General features: G+C 44.9%; 1 protein-coding gene across 6 annotated transcripts in view; it reads left to right on the top strand.

Moving 5' to 3' along the window:
- Positions 1 to 12,275: 12,275 nt before the first annotated feature.
- LOC121443897 (terminal uridylyltransferase 7) overlaps positions 12,276 to 23,399 on the top strand; it is a 51,760-nt gene continuing 40,636 nt past the window's right edge. For 3 of the 6 annotated variants that reach the window (XM_041645653.1, XM_041645654.1, XM_041645649.1), the window contains exons 1-6: positions 12,276 to 12,782; positions 13,296 to 13,846; positions 18,577 to 18,758; positions 19,050 to 19,166; positions 19,515 to 19,692; positions 23,111 to 23,199. In XM_041645653.1, the coding sequence (XP_041501587.1) occupies positions 13,327 to 13,846; positions 18,577 to 18,758; positions 19,050 to 19,166; positions 19,515 to 19,692; positions 23,111 to 23,199 (1,086 nt within the window). In that variant the 5' untranslated portion in view covers positions 12,276 to 12,782; positions 13,296 to 13,326. Of the gene's footprint in view, positions 12,783 to 12,833; positions 12,963 to 13,295; positions 13,847 to 18,576; positions 18,759 to 19,049; positions 19,167 to 19,514; positions 19,693 to 23,110; positions 23,200 to 23,399 lie in introns of those variants that run through there. The other 3 variants (XM_041645650.1, XM_041645651.1, XM_041645652.1) reach the window with 3 other exon arrangements.

The following is a 23,399-nucleotide window of genomic DNA, read 5'->3' as shown; positions in this document are numbered from 1 at the left end:
TCTTCGACCACATCTCATCTTCCTTAATGCCCAAAGGATGGGAAGCCTCGCTAATTACTCCCGAGCATTTTCTCTTCTCCCCCTGACACCTGACATCATCTTCAGAATAATTACTTCATGATTTATTTATCTCTATTTCATGTGCACAGGCGTTTTCTACAGTATGTCTGTGCACCGTGGTGCATATCGGGAAACCGTGGGATATCATGTCTGTTTTGAAATCCATGTTTTTTATTTTTTTAATATTTATTTATGACGTATACAATATTCTGTCTATGTGTATGCCTGCAGGCCAGAAGAGGGCACCAGACCCCATTACAGATGGTTGTGAGCCACCATGTGGTTGCTGGGAATTGAACTCATGACCTTTGGAAGAGCAGGCAATGTTCTTAACCTCTGAGCCATCTCTCCAGCCCCGAAATCCATGTTTTTTAAGAGAAAATGATAGCACAACTGTACGTGGCAACATAGCTCACTACAAAAAGCCTGTACCTACTGCCCCAAGTACTAAGGAAAGTGGGTATGAGGGTTACTTGAGCTCAGATGTAACATAACCTGGGTGACAGAGTAAGGCCCTGTCTCAAAAAGCAAAGCAATAAAAGTAGAAGTCACAGGGTAAAATTTCATTTTTATCTTACATTTGAAATAATAAAAAACATAAAATAAATTTAGATATGAAAGCATCAAATGAACCAGGTCGTAGCTCAGTGTAAGAGAATTGGCATAGCGTCTGAGCAGCCCTGCACTACAGGAAGAAAAATTAGACAGACATCATATCGTTAATCTGGATTAGCGATTTACCGAGATCTGGAATTAACTGAGAAATGTTTTTGCATAGCCAGGCAGTGGTGGCGCACGCCTTTAATCCCAGCACTTGGGAGGCAGAGGCAGGCGGATCTCTGTGAGTTCGAGACCAGCCTGGTTTACAAGAGCTAGTTCCAGGACAGGCTCCAAAGCCACAGAGAAACCCTGTCTAGAAAAACCAAAAAAAGAAAGAAAAAGAAATGTCTTTGCACAATTCCAGAAAGGGTTCTGAGGCGGGAAGACACTTTCCTTGAGGGGAGCATTGCTGCTGGCAGTCTGGAAATAATGACCTCCCTGGCAGCTGCAGTGTGGCCACCCTGTTGCCTCTTGTTGAGTGCTCTCTCTCCTGTTGATGCCGCTGCTGCCGCCAACCCCTGGTGGCATCAGACCCAGCTTATTCAGCTTCCAAGGTGGGCTGAAGACCCACAAGTCTCCCAGAACCTCCCAGGTTTTAGATACCAGATGGGGACTGCCAAGGCCACCCGCTTCCTATCAGGGTATCATCCTCGACACTGCTCCAGCCCTGAGCTCTCTCCCCCAGGGCAGTGTCCAGAAGCCAGCTACTCTGCAGCCCTATGGAGTGAGCTGTTCGTGTAAACTCTGCTCCTCTGGAAACCCTTGCCCAATACAAGGCCCTGTGACCAAACAGGACTGCCCGCCCCCCGTTCTGACTTTCTGTCATAGCACCTGCATCCGGATTTCTTCTTGTTGTTTTCATGATGTTGTGAGCTTCATCATGTTGAGGTCAAGCAAATACCTACAAATTAAAATATAAAAATTAAATAAAACACTTTAGCTGGGCCTGGTAACACAAGCCTATCTACTCAAGAGGTTAAGGCAGTGAAATCACAGGTTTAAGGCCAGTCTGTTGAAGCCTAGACTCGAGCAATTAAGTGAGACCATTTCCCAAACTAAATAAAATAAAAGAGAAATAAAAAGAAGGCTGAGGACACAGATGAGTGATAGAACACTACCTCCAAGAAGCTCCTAAAGTCTGCAGACTTTTCACTCAATTCTGTGGGGAGACAGATATGCCATGTTAAGAGAGTTTGGGTACTGAGTTTATTTAGTGGATATTGGGAAGGGTATAGGGTAAGGGAGTTAGAGAGGAAAGTGGGGGGGGGGGGAGAAAGGGGAAAGGAGAAGGCAGAAGCTGCCTCTTCAGAAGGAAATGGGATAGAGAAAGAGGAGGAGAGGAGGCCTGGGATCAGAGATCAGCTTGCCTCAGTTGGGAAGGGTAGATTGGGGGTGGGAGGAGCTTGTATCTTAAAGGGACAGGGTACCCAGGTGACAGGGAATGCCAGCAGAATTATAACAGCCATTTTCCTCCCCTGGGACAGTTTGAGGGGCCCAGCAGTGTCATCTGAGAGAAGCCTGGACCTGGGTGTTCAGTTTACAGAGCAATGTCTGAGACTTAGAAGTAAAGAGAAGTGAAATGCAGGATGGTGGTCCACAAGGCAGCGGAAGAGAATGCCATCTTGGAAGGGTGATGGCTGACAGGGAAACCTCTGAGCATGAGACCCAAGCCTGGAACCAGAGAGAAAAAAACCACCTACCATGCTTTCAGCATTTTAAAAATATAATGACTCAGAGTCAAGCTGTATAGTATTGGGACTGGAAGCCTCAGACATATTTGATATGGGAACTCAAAAACATGAGCCTATTCTACCTTGTCTAAAGGTCAGAGAGTTTGAGCTTATTTTTGCTTTTTCAAAGTTGTTGACAACAGGCGTGGCTACAAAACAAGATACGCTGACCTAGGGTGTGGTTACTTGTTTTGAACGTCAGGAGGGCCCTTAGAGGTAGACCTGCTCCACCCTGACCAAAGGTCAGAGAATTCAAGCAAATTCCTGACCCTCCTTTTGAAATAGGAGGTTTGACACAGGATACTTGGTCTAGGATGTTTTCAGTGCACCAAGTATCAAATCAGGAGTTAAAGGCTTGGTGTCTCAAGTATTAAAACAAGTACCTGTTCTGGTTGTCTTTTGTGTCCTGTTAAAGCGGTCTTCTGCCTTCTCCCCACCCCGCTTTATATTTGGGTTGTGAAAGTGTATGGAAAATGAATGTGGGCAAAAACTTCAGGTTTCAGGAGCTGTTGAGTTGCCCACCTGGTACTATCCTGTGTCTCTGTGTTTGTTTCTTATCTCTGTTCTTCCAACATTTCTAATCCTCACACCCCTAACCTGGAATATATGAACCCACCCCTGCTAGGATCACAGAAGTCACCTCAAAAAGATGGCTCGTGACAATTTGAGAAGCCACATGTCCTCAGAAGAAGTCCAGGTGTTTCTAGTTTCTTTTTGGTGCTAAGAAAGACCAAAGGCAAAGTAGCCAGGAATTGTCACAACCGAGACAAAACGATGACAACCCTGACAAAAATCACCTCTGAGCTGCAGCCAGACTCCAAGAGGAATGTTGATGACATTCTGTGAAGGATGAGTCCAAGTCAGTGGGTGCAAACTATGGGGGTGGACAAACTCAGATCCAGGGAGCAGAGAGCACAACACGAAGAGAAGTTGGGCTTGAAAGACAAACCAGGGCTGGAGGGACAGCTAACTCATCAGGTAAGGGAGTCCATTGCTCTTGCGGAGGACCTGAGTTCCCAGTACCCACATTGAGTGGCTCACAACTACCAGGAACTCCAACTCCAGAGAATCAGGGCCCTCTTCTCACCTCCCTGAGCACCTGCAGGCATGTGCACACACACACACACACACACACACGTACACACATACACGTACATGCACACACACACACACACACACACAGGGGAAAAAAGACAAAATCAGATATAGTAATTCATACCTATAATTCTGGCACCCAGGAGGCTGAACTAGGAGGGTTGCAAGAGTTTTGGAGGCAGTCTTGACTATTTAGTGAGTTCGAGGCCAGCCTATACTACAAAATGAGACTCCCTATTTCCAAAATAAACAAGCAAAATCACCCCCAAATAAGTAAAATAATAAAATATAAAGTCATAAATATGTGGCTGAGCCACTGTAGCTGGCTGTATTTTTTGTTAAATTCCATGAAACTGAAAAAAAATGTTTCAGGGCTGGCAAGATAACTCAGTGAGCAAAGGGGCTCGCTGCTAGACCTGACAACCTGCGTTCCATCCCCAGGACCCACATGGAGATGACGAGCAACTCCTGAAAGTTGTCTTCCGAGCTCCACATACATGTACAAACAGACACACACAGGAAACAAGAATGAATCAGAGAACTAAGAACGCAAAAAGAAAAACTATTCCCACGGGAATAAACCAGAGGGGTCTCTTACAGAGACCCAGCAAGGCTGGATAAAGTGAAGCAGCTGGTCTCTTCAGGATCTCTTTACAGTGTGCAGGCAGAACAGAGACCTTCACGGATGTCCAGTGTTGGTTCACCTGAGCGCATCGTTTTGTGTAAGGATTACGCAGAGGGAACATCCATAACCACATCAGGTTAAACTACCGTTTGGAAAAAAATGGCTGTTTTCTCTCTCATCATGGTTTATCCAAGCCAGGAAAGTGCCTGAGTTTCAGTTTTGTGCAATGGGACATCAGCTGACTGTGTTTGACATTTCACCGGCTCTCTGGCTGCTCCAGGGACCTCCTTAACACTGACTTCATCTGCAAAGACCAGAGAGCCAAGAATGCCACTCAAACAGCTGTGTGTATCTCTCTCTGTGTGTGTGTATATATGTATGACAGTGTGTATATGTTTGTATCTGTATGTCTGTGTGTATGTGTGTGTGCATATTTCTCTCATGTGTGTATGTGCATGCATGTGTGTGTGCATGCGCACGTGTGTGTATGTGGTGTCAAGGACTTCTCTTGTTACTTGTGAGTCCACACAATCATATCCCTAAGTGTTACCCAAGAAAAGTGGAGGGGAACCTGAGTGGGTGTTGGGAGACAGATCTCTCAATGAGAAGAAAGGATTTGAGGAACTGAAGTGATTAAGTGGTTCAGTGGTTAAGAGCACTTGCTGCTCTTGGAGAGAAGCCTGATTCAGTGTCCAACATCCATGTGAAGGCTCACAATTGTCTGTAACTCCAGTTACAGAGGGATCAGAAGGCCTCTTGCAACATCCGTGGTTACTAAGCACACATTATGTCACACACACACACACACACACACACACACACACACACACGGAAAACACTCATACACATATAATAAAATAAAGAAACCAAAATATTTAAATAGGGGTTTTTTTTGGGACAATGCTTCACTCTGTAGCCCAGACTAGACTCAAACTCATGATTCTCCGCCTTCAGCCCCTTCTGAATACTGGGATTACATCTGTACTCAAATATATCCCACTGCACACAGATATATTCCACTGTACCCAGATATATCCCACTGCACCAACCTGAAAAAAAAAATTTCACCACCCACCTCCAACACACACTCATACACACCCATACACACACCCATACACACAGACACACACACCCATACACAGACACACAGGCACACACACTCATACACACACCCATACACACAGACACACACACTCATACATACACCCATACACACACCCATACACACAGACACACACTCATACACACACCCATACACACAGACACACAGGCACACACACTCATACATACACCCATACACACACCCATACACACAGACACACACTCATACACACACCCATACACAGAGACACACAGGCACACACACTTATACACACATCCATACACACACCCATACACACAGACACACAGGCACACACACGAGAAACAGGGTCTTGTTATGTTATCCTGGCTGGCCTGGCTATGTAACCAGTCTGGCCTCAAACTAACCAAGATCCTCCTGCCTCTGCCTCCCAAGCACTGGAATTTATTATTGAGTGTTGTTACTACAACCCGTGAAACATACAGTGGCCGGGTGTGTTGGCACAGGCTAGTAAAAACTGTGTTTGGGCCGGGCAGTGTGGAGCACGCCTTTAATCCCAGCACTCGGGAGGCAGAGGCAGGCGGATATCTGTGAGTTTGAGGCCAGCCTGGTCTACAAGAGCTAGTTCCAGGACAGGAACCAAAAGGCTATGGAGAAACCCTGTCTCGAAAAATCCAAAAAAAAAAAAAAAAGAAAAAAAAAGAAAAGGAAAAAACTGTGTTTGGAAAGATGGACCATAAGAATTATGAGTTCGATTTTAGTCTGGGCTACAAGGGAACTTGGGTGCAAACAGCTCCATAGTTGAGTGTGGTGGCCCGGGTCTGTTATGTGGGGAGGTTAAGGTAGGAACTCTGACAGCTAAGGGCTGCTTGAGAAGTTTATACAGACATCCTGGTTTATCGTTTGCTGGAAGTACAGAGGGCTTGATATAAGACTTGGTGGAACAGTGCCAAGAAAACAAAGCTAGAGCTTTGTGCCTGTTGAAAACTCCAGGATGGCTGGAGGGTTGGGGGTGAGGGGAGAAACTGTTTTCAGATGCAAATTCCGAAGTTCATTTTCTTCTGTTGTTGTTTTGGAGCAGGGTCTCACTAAGTCCACCTGGCTCGCCTGGAGCTGTCAGTTACCTGTCTGCAATGCTGGGACTGGTATGTGCTGGAGCTCACAGTTACCCACATGCAATGCTGGGACTGGTATGTGCTGGAGCTCACAGTTACCCACATGCAATGCTGGGACTGGTATGTGCTGGAGCTCACAGTTACCCACATGTAATGCTGGGACTGGTATGTGCTGGAGCTCACAGTTACCCATGTGCAATGCTGGGACTGGTATGTGCCGTCATACTCATCCCCTAAAATCATGTAAATTCTGTTGTATGTTAGTTTGGCCTTGGTGCTTTTATACCTTACAAAAGAGAGGAAGCAGGAGTGCGCAGGCACATGTCTGTACTCCTAGAACTTGCAAGGTCAAAGCAGGGGATCAGTAGTTTCAGGCCATGCTTAGCTACATAGCTGCTAGTCAAAGCCAGCCCGGGCTACAGGAGAACTTCTCAAGAAAAATCACCCTCCACAAACAGCAAAAACAAAAGAGAGGACACAATAGTGTTTGAGAAGGTGAAGCTAGGGACTCATCTAGGTTTTCTTTGTGACAGGGAAATCCTGTCTTAGGGTTTCTTTTGCTGTGAAGAGATAACACCATGACCTTGGCAACTCTTATAAGAAAAAATATTTAACTGGGGAAACTTACATTTTCATAGGTTCAGTCTATTATCATCACGGTGCTTCATGGTAGTGTGCAGGCAGATGTGGTGCTGGAGACGTCCTACATCTTGACTCACAGGCAACAGGAAGTGGTCTGACACTGGGAATGGCCTGAGCATATATGAGACCTCAAAGCCCACCTCCACAGTGACACACTGCCTCCAACGAGGCCACACCCACTCCAACAAAGCCACACCTCCTACTAGTGCCACTCCCTGTGAGATTATGGGGACCAGTTACATTCAAACCACCACACAAATGAGCATAAGAATCACTGAGTAGAAACCGCCTTGCTCTGTAAGTTCCATTCTTTTCACCACAAATCTTCCCAGGGAATGCCATGACCCTGCTGATGTATTTTTAAGCAAAATAAAAGAGTCTCTGACATTTCAAAATTTATATTTTATTTGAAATCAATGACAGAAAATAATTTTAATGATTAACTGAAGAGTCTGATAAGAGCTTGAAGTGCTCCAAGAGAGAAACATGGTAACAAGTGAGACTAGAGAAACATGGTAACAAGTGAGACTAGAGAAACATGGTAACAAGTGAGACTAGAAAACATGGTAACAAGGGAGACTAGAGAAACATGGTAACAAGGGAGACTAGAGAAACATGGTAACAAGGGAGACTAGAGAAACATGGTAACAAGGGAGACTAGAGAAACATGGTAACAAGGGAGACTAGAGAAACATGGTAATGAATAGGACTAGGAAAGCAACACAGACGGGCAAAGAGCCACTAAATGGCTCAGACCCTGTACTATACACCTAACACACTATGGGTTTGATCCAAGCCCCAATCTCAGCACTCAGGCATCTTGAGGCAGGAGGACTGCTAGAAGTTTGAGGCCTGCCTGGGCCACAGAGTGAGTCCTAGGCCAGTCAGAGCTATTGTGAGACCCTGTCTCAAAACAAACAGTAGCCAGGGATAGGAACTATAGTTAGGTGATAAGAATTCTGGTTTAGGGCTGAAGAGATGGCTCAGTGGTTAAGAGCATTGCCTGCTCTTCCAAAGGTCATGAGTTCAATTCCCAGCAACCACATGGTGGCTCACAACCATCTGTAATGAGGTTTGGTACCCTCTTCTGGTCTGCAGACACACACACAGACAGAATATTGTACACATAATAAATAAATATTTTTAAAAAAAGAATTCTGGTTTAACAACAAAGAGGACCCTAAGATAGACATACATGGATCTACATAGGAAGGAGAAAAAGACAAGATCTCCTGAGTAAATTGGCAGCGTGGAGGTCACAGGAGAAGGTAGAAGGGGAGAGGAGAGGAAAAGAGGGCAGTGGAGGATAACATATAGCTCAATAAAAACAATTTTTTTAAAAAAAAATCTGGTTTACCTGAGTTGTGTATCTCCCAGCACACACACGCACATGCACACATGGGGGTGGGGAGATTCAGAGGGGGCTGCAATGAAACATGATTTTTGAGTAAAAATAAGAAAGGCCAAGAGGATGTGAACTAGATACCAAAGGAAGATTGAGACAGGACAGAAAGATGGGACTTTAAGGGACATGGGAAGGAACATCTTACTTGTTGGCTGAAAGTCAACTTTCACACAACTAGCAAAAACTTTTTTGTGACTACTAATGCACCACCTAAGGTAAAAACATGTGTGTCTGTTAAGTTTAACATTTCCCCTTCCTTATGTAAACCTGTACTCTTCTTCAAAGCTCACAAAGAAAGCTGTGAGCCACATTTATGATCAAACAATTTTGGTTTAAACTTTCTTTTCTTTTTGAGATAGGATCTTACAGACCTGAATAGCCTGATACTTATTCTGCAGACCAAACTGTCCTTGAATTTGCAGTAATCCTCCACTCTCAAGTGCTGGAATTATATCTGTGTGCACACATGTGTGGGGTGTGTGTGTGTGTTTCCCAGGATGTGCTCAAACTCACAGAATTCTCCTGCCTCAGCTTCCTGAGTGCCAAGCATATAGGTATGTATAGGCAGAGCCTGTGAGCACATACAGGTATACACCATGAAAACTGGCTTGAAATGTCTTAATGTCTGTATGGCCTGCTTGTATTAAAAATCTTTTTGACCTTTCTGATTTGTTTTCATCTTATCAACCTATAAAGAAAAGCAAAACATGGCAGGAAACAAAAGCCAAATACAGACCATGTTTTATCTTCACAAGAGTAGTAAATGTGTATCTAAAGGTAAATGGAGCTGTGTGGACATTTTAAGAACCTGTGTTTACTCTTAGAAGCAACAAGAAAGTAACACAAGCCATAACTCTCTGGAAGTTACTGCCTGAGGCAAGCCAGCTAAGCCAGACTGGTAACTGACAGAGTCACACCAGGTTTCAGGCTGGAGATGTAAGAAGTCACTGGACTCTGGACGTGTTTACCTTTCTTTTGGTTTCCTTTCCTAGGTGTATTTAAGTAATAGTGGCCCTAATTTGCTAACAAAGTGGACAAAAAGCCTGGAGAGAAAGAGAAAAAAGTCCTAACTGATAAAACTATGAAGCTAACAGCTGCACTTCTGATGCCATGGAGCTACAGAACAAAGGGCACTGGGTTTGTTACAGATGTATCTCGGGAAACCACTTCCCTTCCCGACAGAAGATACAGTGTAACATGAAGAGCAGTGTCCCTATTCTAAGAACAGTTCTGGAACATTTACTGTCTCCTGCCCCCACGTTTCTTCTCCAGGTTACTGAAGTAATGCCACAAATATTCCAAGAAATTCAGATTTCCTCCCAAGGACTCCCCTCCCCCCAAAAAAAATCCAAACCAAACATTTCGACTACATTAGAATTTCCATGACCAATATAAATCTCCAATATATTCTGACAGGTTTATTTTGCTGTCAGTAATAATTTTGGATTAGTACTAGGTCCTCAATATGGTTTGTTTTTTTTTTTTGAGTGCTGGGAAGGAATCGAAAGCATTCTTCCAACTGAGCTGCATCCTCAAATGAATGATGTTTGTAAGAATTTGTTTATGTTTAGTGTGTGTGTGCATGCATGTGCAGGTGAGTGTAGCTGCCCTCAGTGGCCAGAGACATCGAATCCTTCTGGAGCTGGAGTACAGGTGACTGTGAGCCACCCAACACGGGTGAGCTTGAGTCCTCTGCAAAAACAGCCACTACTCTTAACTGCTGAGTCACTTCTACAGTCCCTGAAGATGAACCTTTCCTCCTTTTAAGATTTATTTTTTATGTGTGTGAGTGTTTTGTTCATATGTATCTCTATACACATGTGTGTCTGGTGCCCATGGAAGCCAGAAGAGGGTCTTGGAGACCCTGGAACTAGAGTATGGACAGTCATAAATTGACGTGTGGGTGCTGGGAATCGAACCTGGACTTTTGCAAGAGTAACTCATTCTCTTAACCATTGAGCCATCTATCCAGCACTCAGGAGCTTAAAAGCAACTATTTAGAATAGGAAAAGAATATGGGAAATATATTGAAGAAAATGCAGATAAAAGTATTTTAAATCCTGAAAACCGTGTATGCTGTGTCCTTCCTCTAGGATTCCAGGAACAGTTGGCTTACAGGGATTACTCACCTGGGCGTGGTGACGCTGCGGTGGCCCATAATAAATGTAATGATGTAGAAGCAACTCCTTTTGGACTTTATGAAATGCCACTGTCTGCCTGGCAAACAGATTATTAGTTCGGCTCCCATGAATTTTCAGAACCAAAACGTCTACATAAGAGACTATCACAAATTTTTAAGAGTGTGTTTCAAGTCACACACAGCTACATGAAAACTTCCAGCTATTGAAGGTTTGGATTTCAGTCAGGTCTCTTTAAGGGCTAAGCTTTGCCATCTCAAAAATGGGAATAATTGGATTTCCCCTAGAATTGTTCCTAATGTACTTTCCTCATTTTTAAAAGATTGTATGTGTCTGTACATGCTTGCATGTGTGTGTTGTGCCATGCAGGTGTTGATGGAATCCAATAGAGTGTCAGATCCCCTTGGGATGGAGTCATAGATGGTTGTGAGCAACCCACCGTGGGTGGTGGGAAGTGAACATTGGTCCTCTGCAACACCAGCTACGGCTCTAACTCACTCCCTCAGCCACTTCGTTCCTTAACCGCATCTAACAGAGGCATACTCTAGGTTGCTTGGTGGTCACATGCCAGTGGGTGTAACTTTTACAGAGTGACAGGAACACTCGATTTATGTTAGCAGACCAGGTACTGACTTTGTGGGCCCCTGGAAATGGCTAAGTAAAAGCATGGACGGGCCGCAGATGATTACCAAGATCCACAGAGCGGGAAGGAGAAAACCAACTCCGACAAGTTGTTTGTAGAACACCTACCACTTAGCGTGTCCCTTTGCTTTGCAACATTGTATCATGATCCTGACGCCCTAAATCTGTAGGATTGAGTTAATATTTATGTACAAAGTTTCCAAGACAGAGTCTTGGAATAGCCAAGGCTGGTATATGTTCCTCATTTTAAGACTGTTGGCTACAGGGGCTGGAGAGATGGCTCAGCGGTTAAGAGCATTGCCTGCTCTTCCAAAGGTTCTGAGTTCAATTCTCAGCAACCACATGGTGGCTCACAACCGTCTGTAATGAGGTCTGGTGCCCTCTTCTGGCCTTCAGGCATACACGCAGAAAGAATATTGTATACATAATAAATAAATAAATATTAAAAAAAAAGACTGTTGGCTACAGAACCAATGGATTTAAATTTGTTATGTGGTAAGCATATAAATAAAAACGGCTTTATTTTTTCCAACACTTCCTATATATTAGTTGCTTGATGTTTTTGAGGCATTTAGAACACTTCGGATAACAATGAATGCTGGGCTAGAAAATTGACCAATACATGTATTCCTCAAAATAGAACCTTTTTGTTTTGTTTTTGAGACAGGGTTCCCCTATGTAGACTGGACTGGCCTCGAGTTCAGAGATTCTCCTGTCTGTCTCCGCCAAAATGTGACTTTTCATAAAAGTCAAACTAAATCACATGAAACCGAAAGAAAAGAGGAGGCGTGTACCCTGGAGCATGAGAGCTGGGTAAGCCAGAGGCTTAGGTCGCCGGTCTTTCTTCAAGGTCGGCCACGAAGCCTTCGCTCACACCTTGAGTCACTAGGAACTGTTTGGCTCAGTCTCCCCGGAAGCCACAAAGGGGCCTCAGGGGAGTCCGAGAGCGCTCGGCAGCAGAGCCCGCAATAAGAGAGCCACCCGGACCCTTCGGGCCGCACCCGCCGCGCGCGCCCGTCGCTGGGCGGAGCGTGCTTCCGGTGCGCGCTTCCGGCCCGCGGCGGAGCGCGGGGCGGGGCACCGCCGGCCTCCAATCGCGCACAATGAGACGGCGCTGAGCACCGGAAGTGGGGCCGAAGGAAAACACGGAGAGGAGCCCGGCCCGGACAGGAAGCGGCGGGGGACCGCAGCGGCGCTCGGTGAGTGCTCCGGGGCGCCGTCTCGTCGCGTCCCTCCCGGACTAGCCTCCGGGCTGGGCCCGTGGCTTACCCCGGGCCCCGAGGAGCCCGTCTGCCCGGCCCCGAGGTACGTTGGCGCCGTCCTTCTCGGGCCGCCTCGGCCCGGCTGCGCGCCCGGAGCCCTCGGGTTCGAGTCCGTGTCTTCACTTTGTGTCGGGGCTCCGGCCCTGGCCCCGAAGGGACCCCCGGAACCTTGTCAATGGCCAGGCGCTTCCTGCTTCCCAGTCCCCACGGCGCCTTCGTCGCCGGTAGTGCGGGGCCGCTGCCTCCATCGTCTAGGGACTCCGCTTGTGGAAACTGAGGCACACAGGGGTGGGGCAGCCGAATGGGGAAGGAAAAGGAGTGTCATTCCGCGGAAGATTGTGGTTGGTGTCGAAACCGGACTTGTCCGGGGCTGGGCTAAACAATCGGGTAAGTCAGCTGGCGTTGCCCCTCGGTCGGGAGCCCGGCCCTGAGACTGTGGTACCTTGCTGGGGAGTGTTGCTCCTTCCTTCTCCCGGCCGTCGCGCCGGGTCTGAAGTGAAAAGGAAAGCCGAGAGAGGGTTTGGTCTAAATCTGTTCACATAATTTCGGCTACTTTGACACTTGAAAGTAATTGCCAACTTTTTTTTTTTAATAGACTTGGGGGAGTTTTGTAACATTGTTGACTTAGGATGTTTACTTTGACGAGAGGTGTTTTTTTGCTACATAGAAGCTAACCAAGTTGCTACCTTAGTTTGTGAGGTTATAGAAGCATCTTCAAGTTTGGTCGGAACATAAAAGACTGGTTTTTGTGGGCACTAAAGGGCTAAGCCTCCTAACTTCAGGAATATACTAATTATTAGGAATGTGTAGCAGTTTTATTTTTTTAATGGGGATGCGTTAGAGTATTTGGCATGATATCATTTTATAGTTGTTTGTTTCTGCCACAATGCCTTCTTCCAGGTACAAAGTAAGAAAGTTGAAGTCAAAGACCATGGGAGATACAGCAAAACCTTACTTTGTGAAGCGCACTAAAGACCGTGGAATTACTGATGATGATGATTTCAGAAGGGGTCATCCCCAACAAGATTATTTAATAATGGATGATTATGCTAAAGGCCACGGCAGTAAAATGGAAAAAGGCCTTCCCAAAAAAAAGATAGCGCCCGGGAACTATGGGAACACCCCCAGGAAAGGACCATATGCGGTTTCCAGCAATCCATATGCATTTAAAAACCCAATGTACAGCCAGCCTGTTTGGATGAATGACAACCACAAAGATCAAAATAAGAGATGGCTGCCAGATGAACTTGCTGGTAATGCAGATAGCTGGAGAGAGCTCAAGCCGGGACCTAGGATTCCCACCATAAGCCGGTCAAGGAAAGACTCCTTTCAAGAAAGTGACGAGTGCTACAGGTGGCCGGACGGCAGAGGCTGCAGAGCAGCCAGAAGGCTGTTTCAGAAGGACATCGCCGGCCTGGAAGCCATGTCAGAGATGGAAGCAGGAAGCCCTGGTACGCTTCACGTCTCTAGGTTACGTGTCTGTATTCTTTTTTTCATCCAAATTAGTTTTGTTATTTTCAGTAATGAGCTATTTAATGTGATTATGTTAGGGTTTATAGTGCTATACTTGGGTAACTCAACATATTTCAGACGTTGGACTGTCACAAGCTCAAATCCAGGCTGGGCCGCCAAGTAGGGTACTGTCCCCCAAAACTCAAAAAAAAGTAAGGCCCATTTTACATTATTAGTAAACACTTTATAGATGAGGGGGGGTCATATGACCTTGGAGGTCACGCTGTAATTTCTGAGTAATGTATATGTATTTTTATGTTCATAATTTTAACTTTAAAATGTGTTCATAATGTACATGACAATTTCAAACTAAAAATATTTAATGTGAAGACAGTATAAGCTGCATATATTCCAAAGAGAGGGTGGAAGAGGTAGTGGTGCAGCCAGGCGGTGGTGGCGCATGCCTTTAATCCCAGCACTCAGGAGGCAGAGGCAGGCGGATCTCTGTTGAGTTCGAGGCCAGCCTGGTCTACAAGAGCTAGTTCCAGGACAGGAACCAAAAGCTACAGAGAAACCCTGTCTTGAAAATCAAAATAAAATTAAAAAAAAAAGAGGTAGTGGTGGGGAAAGAGAAGGTTTGGGGAGAAAAGGGAAGCTGAGCTGCTGTTAAAGTCGCGTGGGGTCTGGGAAGTTGAAATACAAGCATTACGACAGAATTTGAAAATGGGTATTTAGAGGCCCAGAATGCAGATAAAAACAGTGCTGCTCCCATTCAGAAAAATCAAAATCTGTTTCTTTTTCTGAGACAGTTTCATGTAGTCAGAGCTAGCTTCACATGCTTATAATAATTATACAAATGGTTGTATATTTTTCTAAAAGGTGCAAGTAGATGTTGTGTAGCAATTATTCCTCAAAACAAGAAAGTTATTTATTTAATTGATGTATTTACTGATGTGAAATAAAAGTCGTAAATTGGATGCAAAAATGTGAAAACTGTTTATAGTATGAAAGTGGACTAAAATTGCTTTTTTTAAAGACAAGTGTCTTAATGTGTAGTGCTAACTGACCTGGAACTTTCTATGTAGACCAGACTGGCCTGACAACGATCCTCCTGCTTCTTCCTGGGGTAGGGTTTAAAGAGCCCTGTCTCAAAAACAAAACACACACACACACCATAAAAAGAACCATAGCCTACAAATCTTAGAGCTGGGCAAACTAGAAAGGCTGTTGTTGGAAGTTGTGCAGACTGGAGAGGTCAGACTGTGCAGACTTGTTTATACAGTGCTGGGTGAGAAAGTGAAACTCAACTGAAACAAATTAGGTGTTCATTCTATCACTCTGGCCATTCCTTAGTCCTGTAGGACCTGGAGTCCTGAGAAGGAAATTGAATATTTATTGGTATTTTGATTTGTTTGTTTCTTTTTTAATAATTTTTTTGCATACTTTAAGTATTTCTATATTATAGCATTCATGTAGATGTGGACACTAAATTACATTTGTCTTACAGAAATTAAAAAATTAAGATGTGTATATCACATTCCTGCAATCTCAGAAGTAGGGAGGACAAGGCGGGAGGATGGAGAATTTGAGGCCAGCCTGGACTACATGACAAGACCTTGGAGAGGGGACGGTTAAGAGTTTTTTAGGCCAGGCATGGTGGCCCTACTCATATAATCGTAATATTTCGGGGGTGGAGGCCAGAGGATCTGGAGCTCCAGGCCAGTCTAGGTTTCAAGAAAAAATAAAGCAAACAAATGAAAAAAAGGGCAGGGAAAGGGACTTTTAGAGTCTCGTACCCTACTGACTGGGCTTGACGACCCACCTTAAAAGGTGAGTGTTAAGCCAAGCTGAGTGTCACATACTGTTATTCTCAGAGTGCAAGAGACAGAGGCTAGCAGATCTGTGAATTTGAGGTCAGCCTGGTCTACCTAGTGAGCCAGCCAGGGCTGCTTAGTGAGACCCTGTCTAAAATCACTACTGCTGCTGCTGCTGCTGCTGATATAGTTATGGATCAGTGTTTTGCAACTAGAAATATTAAAGGGGCTGAGTGCAGACCTAAACCCTCTTACACATGCTCGTCCCCGTTTTCGGAATAACTAGGGAGGCACCTCAGCAGGTGCGAAGTGGGGTACATTGTCCCGCATTTGCAGAAGCTCATCTAAGTATGTATGTTTGTATGTATGTATGAAGTCCAGGCATGAGTTTTAAGTTCCCAAGTGAAGAAATTGAAAATTTCCCTTTTGAGGCAGGGTCTCCTGTTATAGCATTGGTGGGTCTAGAATGCTCTATGTAGATAAGGCCACCTCAAACTCATAGAGATCCACCTTCCTCTGCCTCCTTTGTTCCAGTATTAAAGGGGTACACCACCATGGCCTGCAATAATAAGGATCAATCAAACTATGAGATGTGATAGAAAAAAATATATTAAAGTTGATTTTTAAAACTTTTTAAGTACTGATTTTTTTTTTTTAATTCTACATTATTGCCCCCTCCCTTAGCCTTCAAATGTCTAATTGTCAGTGTAAAGTATTTGGGGCAAAGTCATTCATAGGCTGACTGGAGGCATCCATTCAAATGTCCTCTGTGACTGGGTTGATGTCCGTATGCAAATAAGATGTGAGGGACTTGGAATGCTCCCCGACAGCTGGGGTTGGCACCCAGGGAGCATGAAATCTTGTCAGTGGTAGGCAGCCTTCCTGGCTGTTTTGCTGCTTCAGGGAGCTTTCCTCACAGTTGGTACTGTGAGCCTCGATGGCCCTGTCAGTTCTGTCTGTTCCCGATGTGGAACGGTGTGTGCCACAGGGGCCTTGTGGGGATTTCTCTTCATTTTGCATACTGGGAGGTACAAAGCTCATTTCTGGTATATTTTAAGTTGCAGTTTAGATCTTTATTTTACCTTGGCCCTGTGTCCTTAGCAAGTCACATAGTTCTCTGAGTCGGCTCTTGTCACCAACTGCACGATGGGGTAATCTCAGCACTGATGAGGGGATTACTGTAGCGATCACAGGAGGCAGGGCACACAAAAGCACTTGCTTTTCCCCTCCACCGTGGAACGAGATGGTGATGCTTGCTGTTGCCATCACCCAACCCTTTCTTCGGTTCTCCCTTGCCTCGGTGTCCCAGTGTAGCAGAGTGCACAGCTGATCACAGCTGTAGCTGATTATTGCCAGTTGATGGGTTGTCTTCCCCAGGCTACACATCGTGAGGTCTTCGGTGCCCGCGTGCATGTTGGGCAAGTGTTCTGCCACCTAGCTAAGTTCCCAATCTGGCAGTGGCATTCTTTATTTTTTGTAAGATGTGAATGTGTGTGCACACCTGGATGGCTGTCTGTACACCATCCATATATAGCAGCCCGTGGTGGAAGGGAGGGCATCAGGTCCCCTGGAACTTGACTTACTGATGACTGTGAGCCTTCTTAACTGCTGAGCCATCTCTAGCCCCAGCAGTGGTATTCTTTAAGATTGGAAGTCCTACATTTCCTTTTCTATCCAGAATTCCCTTCTGAAATTAGCTAGTGCATTGCAATTGCTATACTGGTAACGAGTTCCTCTGAAGGCCAGAGAGAGGTTGCTTTATGCAAAATCTCTCCCAAGCACTAATTTATGAAAAGTCAATAACAACCATTCCATCTATTTAATCAGAATTTTTAAATAGATTTATTTTATTATTTATAAAATAGATTTGTATTATTGTTTATGTGGGTTTGTGCATTGTCGATGCCTGCATAAGCTCTATGGTCCTGGGAGCACAGCCCAGATCTCTGCAGGAGCTCCTTCCAGCGAGCCATCTCTTCAGCCCTCATTCAGAGGCTTAGCTCAGGGATAAATATTTTCTTAGCCCCACGTTATGCATAGCATGCATTGTCTTTCAGAACCTGATAGGAGTCCCAAGGCCACGCCCACAATTAAAGTTCAGTCCCACAATTATTGTATGCTTCACAGGTTGAAAAGTAGTTTAGCTTGAATTTGTTTATTTGTTCTAAGGATTATAGAACTAACAAAGAATTCATAACGTTTATTTCATCTGAACTTTGATTTTTTTTTTTTGTCTGCCAGTTGTTTTTCCCCTGTGGAATATGCTCAATGTGCCGGTGGTATTTTAAAAAACTAAAGCCAAAGTAAAGTGGGAACTGTGTGTTCTCAGTAAAACTTTGGCTTGAATTTTTTCTTCTTAATGAAGAAACCCAATTGTGATTGAAGGCTAAATTTGCATCTAAATGATTTCATGCAGTCACATAAGAAAATGATCAATTTCTAAGCTCTCCAAGTCCATGCAGTGCTGTCCATTCTCTACTGGGAGTCTTCACTTAAAACAAAACAAATATGAATACTTGTCTTGAGAACACCTGGTGCACTTACAGTTTGGTTGAAAATACTGTATGTGTACATTATATATCAAGTGTATTGGAACTGCAGTTACATCTGCCTTCAGCGGGAGACTTTGTCTGTTGCATGATTGTGCTCAGCAGCGTAATGCAGTGATTTATGTGGATGGGTGAATGTAGAGAGTGCTTTCTCCATTGTTCAGTGTTCAGGCGCCCCTTGCCCATCACTGGAGTAAGTTCCTGTGGGCTGGGGGAGAGCACAGGGTCTTGCACTTGCCAGCATATGTGAGGACCTACGTTCCATCCCCAGGGCTGTGTGTAAGCAAGTGAGTGCAAAGGAGAAAGTTGTACTTCTTACTCCAAGTGATGGTACTCACCACTGCCACTGTTGTCCCCTAACTTAAGAAAATAAGAAACAGCGGTCCAGACCTCGGAAGCCACGGAGGACTAGAAATGAAGAGAGTGAGCAGGATGGAGAGTTGGAAGGGCCTGTGATTGACGAGTCTGTACTTTCAACAAAGGAGCTGCTGGGCTTACATCAGGCCGAGGAACGGCTGAAGAGAGACTGCATCCACAGGCTAAAAAGGGTAACATATTTGTGCATACATTTTCTGGGTCATATCTGTTTCACTTTACACTCTTAGTATTTGCAACATTTGCCTCAGTGGATTGGGTTTCCACTTCTTTATCCTTGTGTAAGTCTGTATGTTAAGGGATAGACACTCAGTGTGGTTTAAGAAAATCAAGAGTCACCGCCATTGTAGGTAGGCAAGAGTGATGTTCAGTTTTGAAGTGATGGGGGAAACCATTCTTCTGGCTAATTTTGTTTCTCTAAATGTTTGGAGATACATCTTTTTGTCAATCTTTTCAAACTGTAGCGACCACGAAATTGCCCTACAGCAAAGTACACCTGCAAGCTGTGTGATGCTCTGATCGACTCCATCCCATTTGCTCATAAGCATATCAAGGAGAAGAGGCACAAGAAGAACCTCAGGGTGAGTCTGGCTTCCTTACACCCCAGAGACTGCTCCACTGCTCCCTGTGTTTGCAGGGTAGCCTTGTGCATTTCCCCAGTACTGAGTCAGGATGTAGGAAGCCACTGGCAGGAGGCACATGATGTCTGTTGTTCATCCATGTTCTTGTCTCCTTATTCCTGCCTGCTCCTTCCTATCCATATTAACTACATGGTGCGTGCCTGGGTGTGGGTGTGGTAGGCTGAAGACCACCATGTCTAAGAAGGAAAGCACAGAAGAGTCCAGAAAATTCTGCAGGGTACTATCTCAGTGAGAAGTGAAAGGCCAGAGTACATATGAGTCTTTTTAATCTTACCATTGACGTTACAGGAAAAGCAGGAGGAAGAGTTGCTCACCACGCTGCCCCCGCCCACACCCTCCCAGATAAAAGCAGTCGGCAGTGCCATTGACAGAGTGGTGCAGGAGTTCGGTTTACACAATGAAAACCTGGATCAAAGGCTAGAAATCAAGCATATCATGGAAAGTGTCTTCCAGCACAAACTACCAGGTATTTTCTAGATTCATTGTTTCTGTTTAGCAAGAGTACCTCACAGTTAACGTTACTTCACCTAATAAGAATTAACTTAGGCCAGGCGATGGTGGTGCTCGCCTTTAATCCCAGCACTTGAGAGGCAGAGGCAGGAGGATCTCTGTGAGTTTGAGGCCAGCCTGGTCTACAGAGTGAGTTCCAGGGCAGGCTCCAAAGCTACACATAGAAACCCTGTCTTGGGGTGAGGGGCAGGGAGAGAATTAACTTATGGCCTGGGCACTGGGCTGCTGCCTGTAATACCAGCTTACCAAGGCTCAGGTCAGTGGTCCCAAGCTTGAGGCCAGCCTGGACTACATAGCCAATCCCATCTCCAGAAACAAGGCATTACTAGGACTTTTTTTGCTACATCAGAAAACGCCCATTTTTAGTGTTCTGGTGTTGGTGGTGTTTTGGTATGTGTGGGCAGTGGGGAAGAGGAGGGGTAGTGTTCATTTTGTTTTGTTTCCCTTCTTTCTTCTAGTGGATTGGTCTGGTCTGAAGTTTGCTATTCAGTCCAGGGTGATCTTGAACTCATGAATCCCCTCCCTTAGTTTCTTGTGGGCTGGAATTACAGGCACGTGCTATCACATCTAGCTCTAGTGTGTGTGTATATATGTGTTTCTGACTTTTCCCAAGGTAACAGACAACTTACATGCACTGTCATTATATGTCTCTTTCCATTATACATTTTATTGTGTGGCTAAATACGGTTAAATACCCTGTATTATTGAGACACTATGAGGTCTGTGTATGTTTGGTTACTTTTTGATCTAAATTAGCATAGGGGTTTTTAGTTTGTTTGTTTGTTTGTTTGTTTTGCAGTACTGAAAGCAAACCCAGAGCCTTTTGCAAATGTAAGACATGTGCTTTGATATTGGCTGAGCCACATCCCCAGCTCTTATTTTTTAACTAGCCTTATTTATTAGACTATTTTTATAGCATTAGAGATGAAATCTAGAACCTCATACGTACTAGGAAATTCCACTATACTGAGCCCTAGCCAGTTCATCAAAAAGGTATCCTGAAGTAATTTTTAGGTTATATGTGTCAAAATAGAATTATATTTAAATGTACATGAAAGAATTGTATAGAAACTGGGTTTTGAAGCCTAGTGCATATTATGTGCTATTGTTTTGTTTACTCTTGCAATGATTTCCAAGTTGTGTCTGTCTTTTGCCTCTTTATTCTTTTTTTTTTTTTTTTTTTTTTTTTTTTTTTGGTTTTTTTCGAGACAGGGTTTCTCTGTGGCTTTGGAGCCTGTCCTGGAACTAGCTCTGTAGACCAGGCTGGCCTCGAACTCACAGAGATCCGTCTGCCTCTGCCTCCCGAGTGCTGGGATTAAAGGCATGCGCCACCATTGCCCGGCTGCCTCTTTAATTTTAGAGTCATCGAGTTATGGGGTTAGCTTTCGAGGGACAAGCTGTCTGTAACATTTAAGGCTGGGGCAGTTACTGCCTGACAGTCATTGTCCAGTCCTGCACAGCAGCTGACTCACCCACACACTGACTGGGCCTCTGTAGGCAAGTGACTGAGGAGCTTAGTGGGCTCCGGAGTCTTTCCTGTGTGGCAGAATTGCCAGTGAATAGCAGACAACCCCGTCCAAAAATCCCACAAGGCCCCAGCACTTGGAAGGCTAATGCAAGAGGATCATGACGTCCAGCCTACCTGGGGCTGCTTAGTGAGCTGCAGGCTGAGGGAGGGAAGAGAGCTGGAGTCATGGCTTAATTGCATCACGACTCTGAACTACTCATACCAAAGTTATGCACATGACGGTCATAACAAGCAACCAAAATTAAAAGCACTTCCTCTTTTGTTTTTCCCCTGAGACAAGGTCTCACTGTGTAGCCCTGTTTGGATTGAAACTCACTCTGTAGACCAGGCTGACCTCAGACTCAGAGAGCTGCCCACTTCCTCCCAGGTGCTGGAACTAAAGGCGTGCCCCACCCCGCCCGGCACACTGCTCTTTTAGCAAGGTGTGGGTGCAGACGTGAGTCACCTGTGTGCGTTTATAGCGTTAATTTCAATGCTTCTTCCACTGTGCCTAAAAGACTCCCCATCAAGGGGAGCTTTATCATTTAAAAAAATTAAATGATTTGAGTGACTTCTTGGGTTTCACCAGTTTTCCGTAACAAAGTATATTCAATTTTACAAATAAAATTTACTAAAGTTACAAATGACCAGGAGATGCCCTCATGAGGGGATGAGTAAACTCCATCTCTTTCCTCAACCTTCCAAATGTGGGGACTTGGGTGTGAGCCTCACCACACCCAGCTTGTCACAGTTTAAATTATTCTGTAGTATTTTGCAAATGATTTTCAGAAGTGGTTGTGTTCTGCTCAAGGCTTTTGTTCATGCTGTGGTGATTCCTACTGAAAAGTCACTTCAGAGCTTCATATGGTGGCAGTTCTAACGCCTAGGAGGAGGTGGGGGCAGGGGCATCAGAAGTTCAGTTATTCTCGGCTCCAGAGGTAGTTAGGTGCCAACAGGGCTACTTGAGGCCTTGCCTCAAAGACCTGTTCCCTCACAAAGATGGCACTGTTAGCTGGGTGTAGCAGACAAGCCCGGGGTCCCAGCTTTCGGGAGGGTGCAGCAAAATGATTGCCCCAGAGTCAAGGCATGTAGCACAGACTCTAACTGGAGTCAGATATAGGGTAATGCTGAAGATCAGAGAAGCGGCAGGGTGCCAGTCACTAGAGAGTTCTTTTACCTCTACCAATGCTCAGACCAAAGGACTGATCCTGTCCTCAGACTGCATCTCCAGACTGCATCTGTCTCCACCAAATCTCAGACTGCAGTGAGCTCTTGTGTCCTCCCTCCTTATATTTCTCCCTCAGCCCAGCCATCTCTCTTTCTGTTTCAATCTCCCTAGTGCTGAAATTAAAGGTGTGGAACTCCCAAGTACTAGGATTAAAGGTGTGTGCTACCATTGCCTGGACTCTAGTGGCTTAGCTCTGTGCTCTGATCTTCAGGCAAGCTTTATTTTTTAAAACACTACAAAGGCAAACCTGAACAACAGCAAGAACCCTTACTTTTTAGTGAAACCTACTCCATATACTAAGTCAGAGCTCCCTGTGCATTCTGACACTAGAAAGAAATGCTTGTAGTAGCTCATGATGTACTGAGGTTCTAAAACCAGGGGACTTTTCACATTCCACATCAGGATTTTAAAATGTGATCGTGATCACAATGTGATCATTAGATGCTTCAGAGCCCGTGGCAGGGTGGCTGGAGTCAAAAGGCTGAGCAATGGCTTTGTAGTCCTCCTCTGCGAGTATCTGTGCTCGGATGGTCTTGTTTCTGGGCACAGCTTTGATGGTTTTGGGTTTTAAACAGCAGTGTTTGGTTACAGCTTTTGAGAGATTTTAACTGTGACTCCCATATACTTACTTGTTTCTAGACTGTTCTCTTAGGCTGTATGGATCTTCCTGTAGCAGACTCGGCTTCAAAGACTCAGATGTGAACATTGATGTTCAGTTTCCAGCTAGCGTAAGTACAAAATGATGTGCTGGACTTTGCAGTCACCAAGAATTCTCTTATTTGTTTAGCTTTTAAGAAAGGTTTTATGTTTACATGCTGGTATGAACTCACTCACGTGCCCTTCCTACTCTGTGTGTGTGTGTGCGCGCGCGCACGTGTGCATGCATGTGCATGAATGCCATGTGTGTAGGTGTCCATGGAAGCCAGAG

Source organism: Microtus oregoni, unplaced genomic scaffold (genome assembly GCF_018167655.1).
Source record: "Microtus oregoni isolate MIOR12 unplaced genomic scaffold, Mior012 000114F_ref0000099, whole genome shotgun sequence".
Lineage (NCBI taxonomy): Eukaryota > Metazoa > Chordata > Mammalia > Rodentia > Cricetidae > Microtus > Microtus oregoni.
Note: the sequence above shows the minus strand (reverse complement) of the source record. Positions and strands in the feature narration are given on the sequence as shown.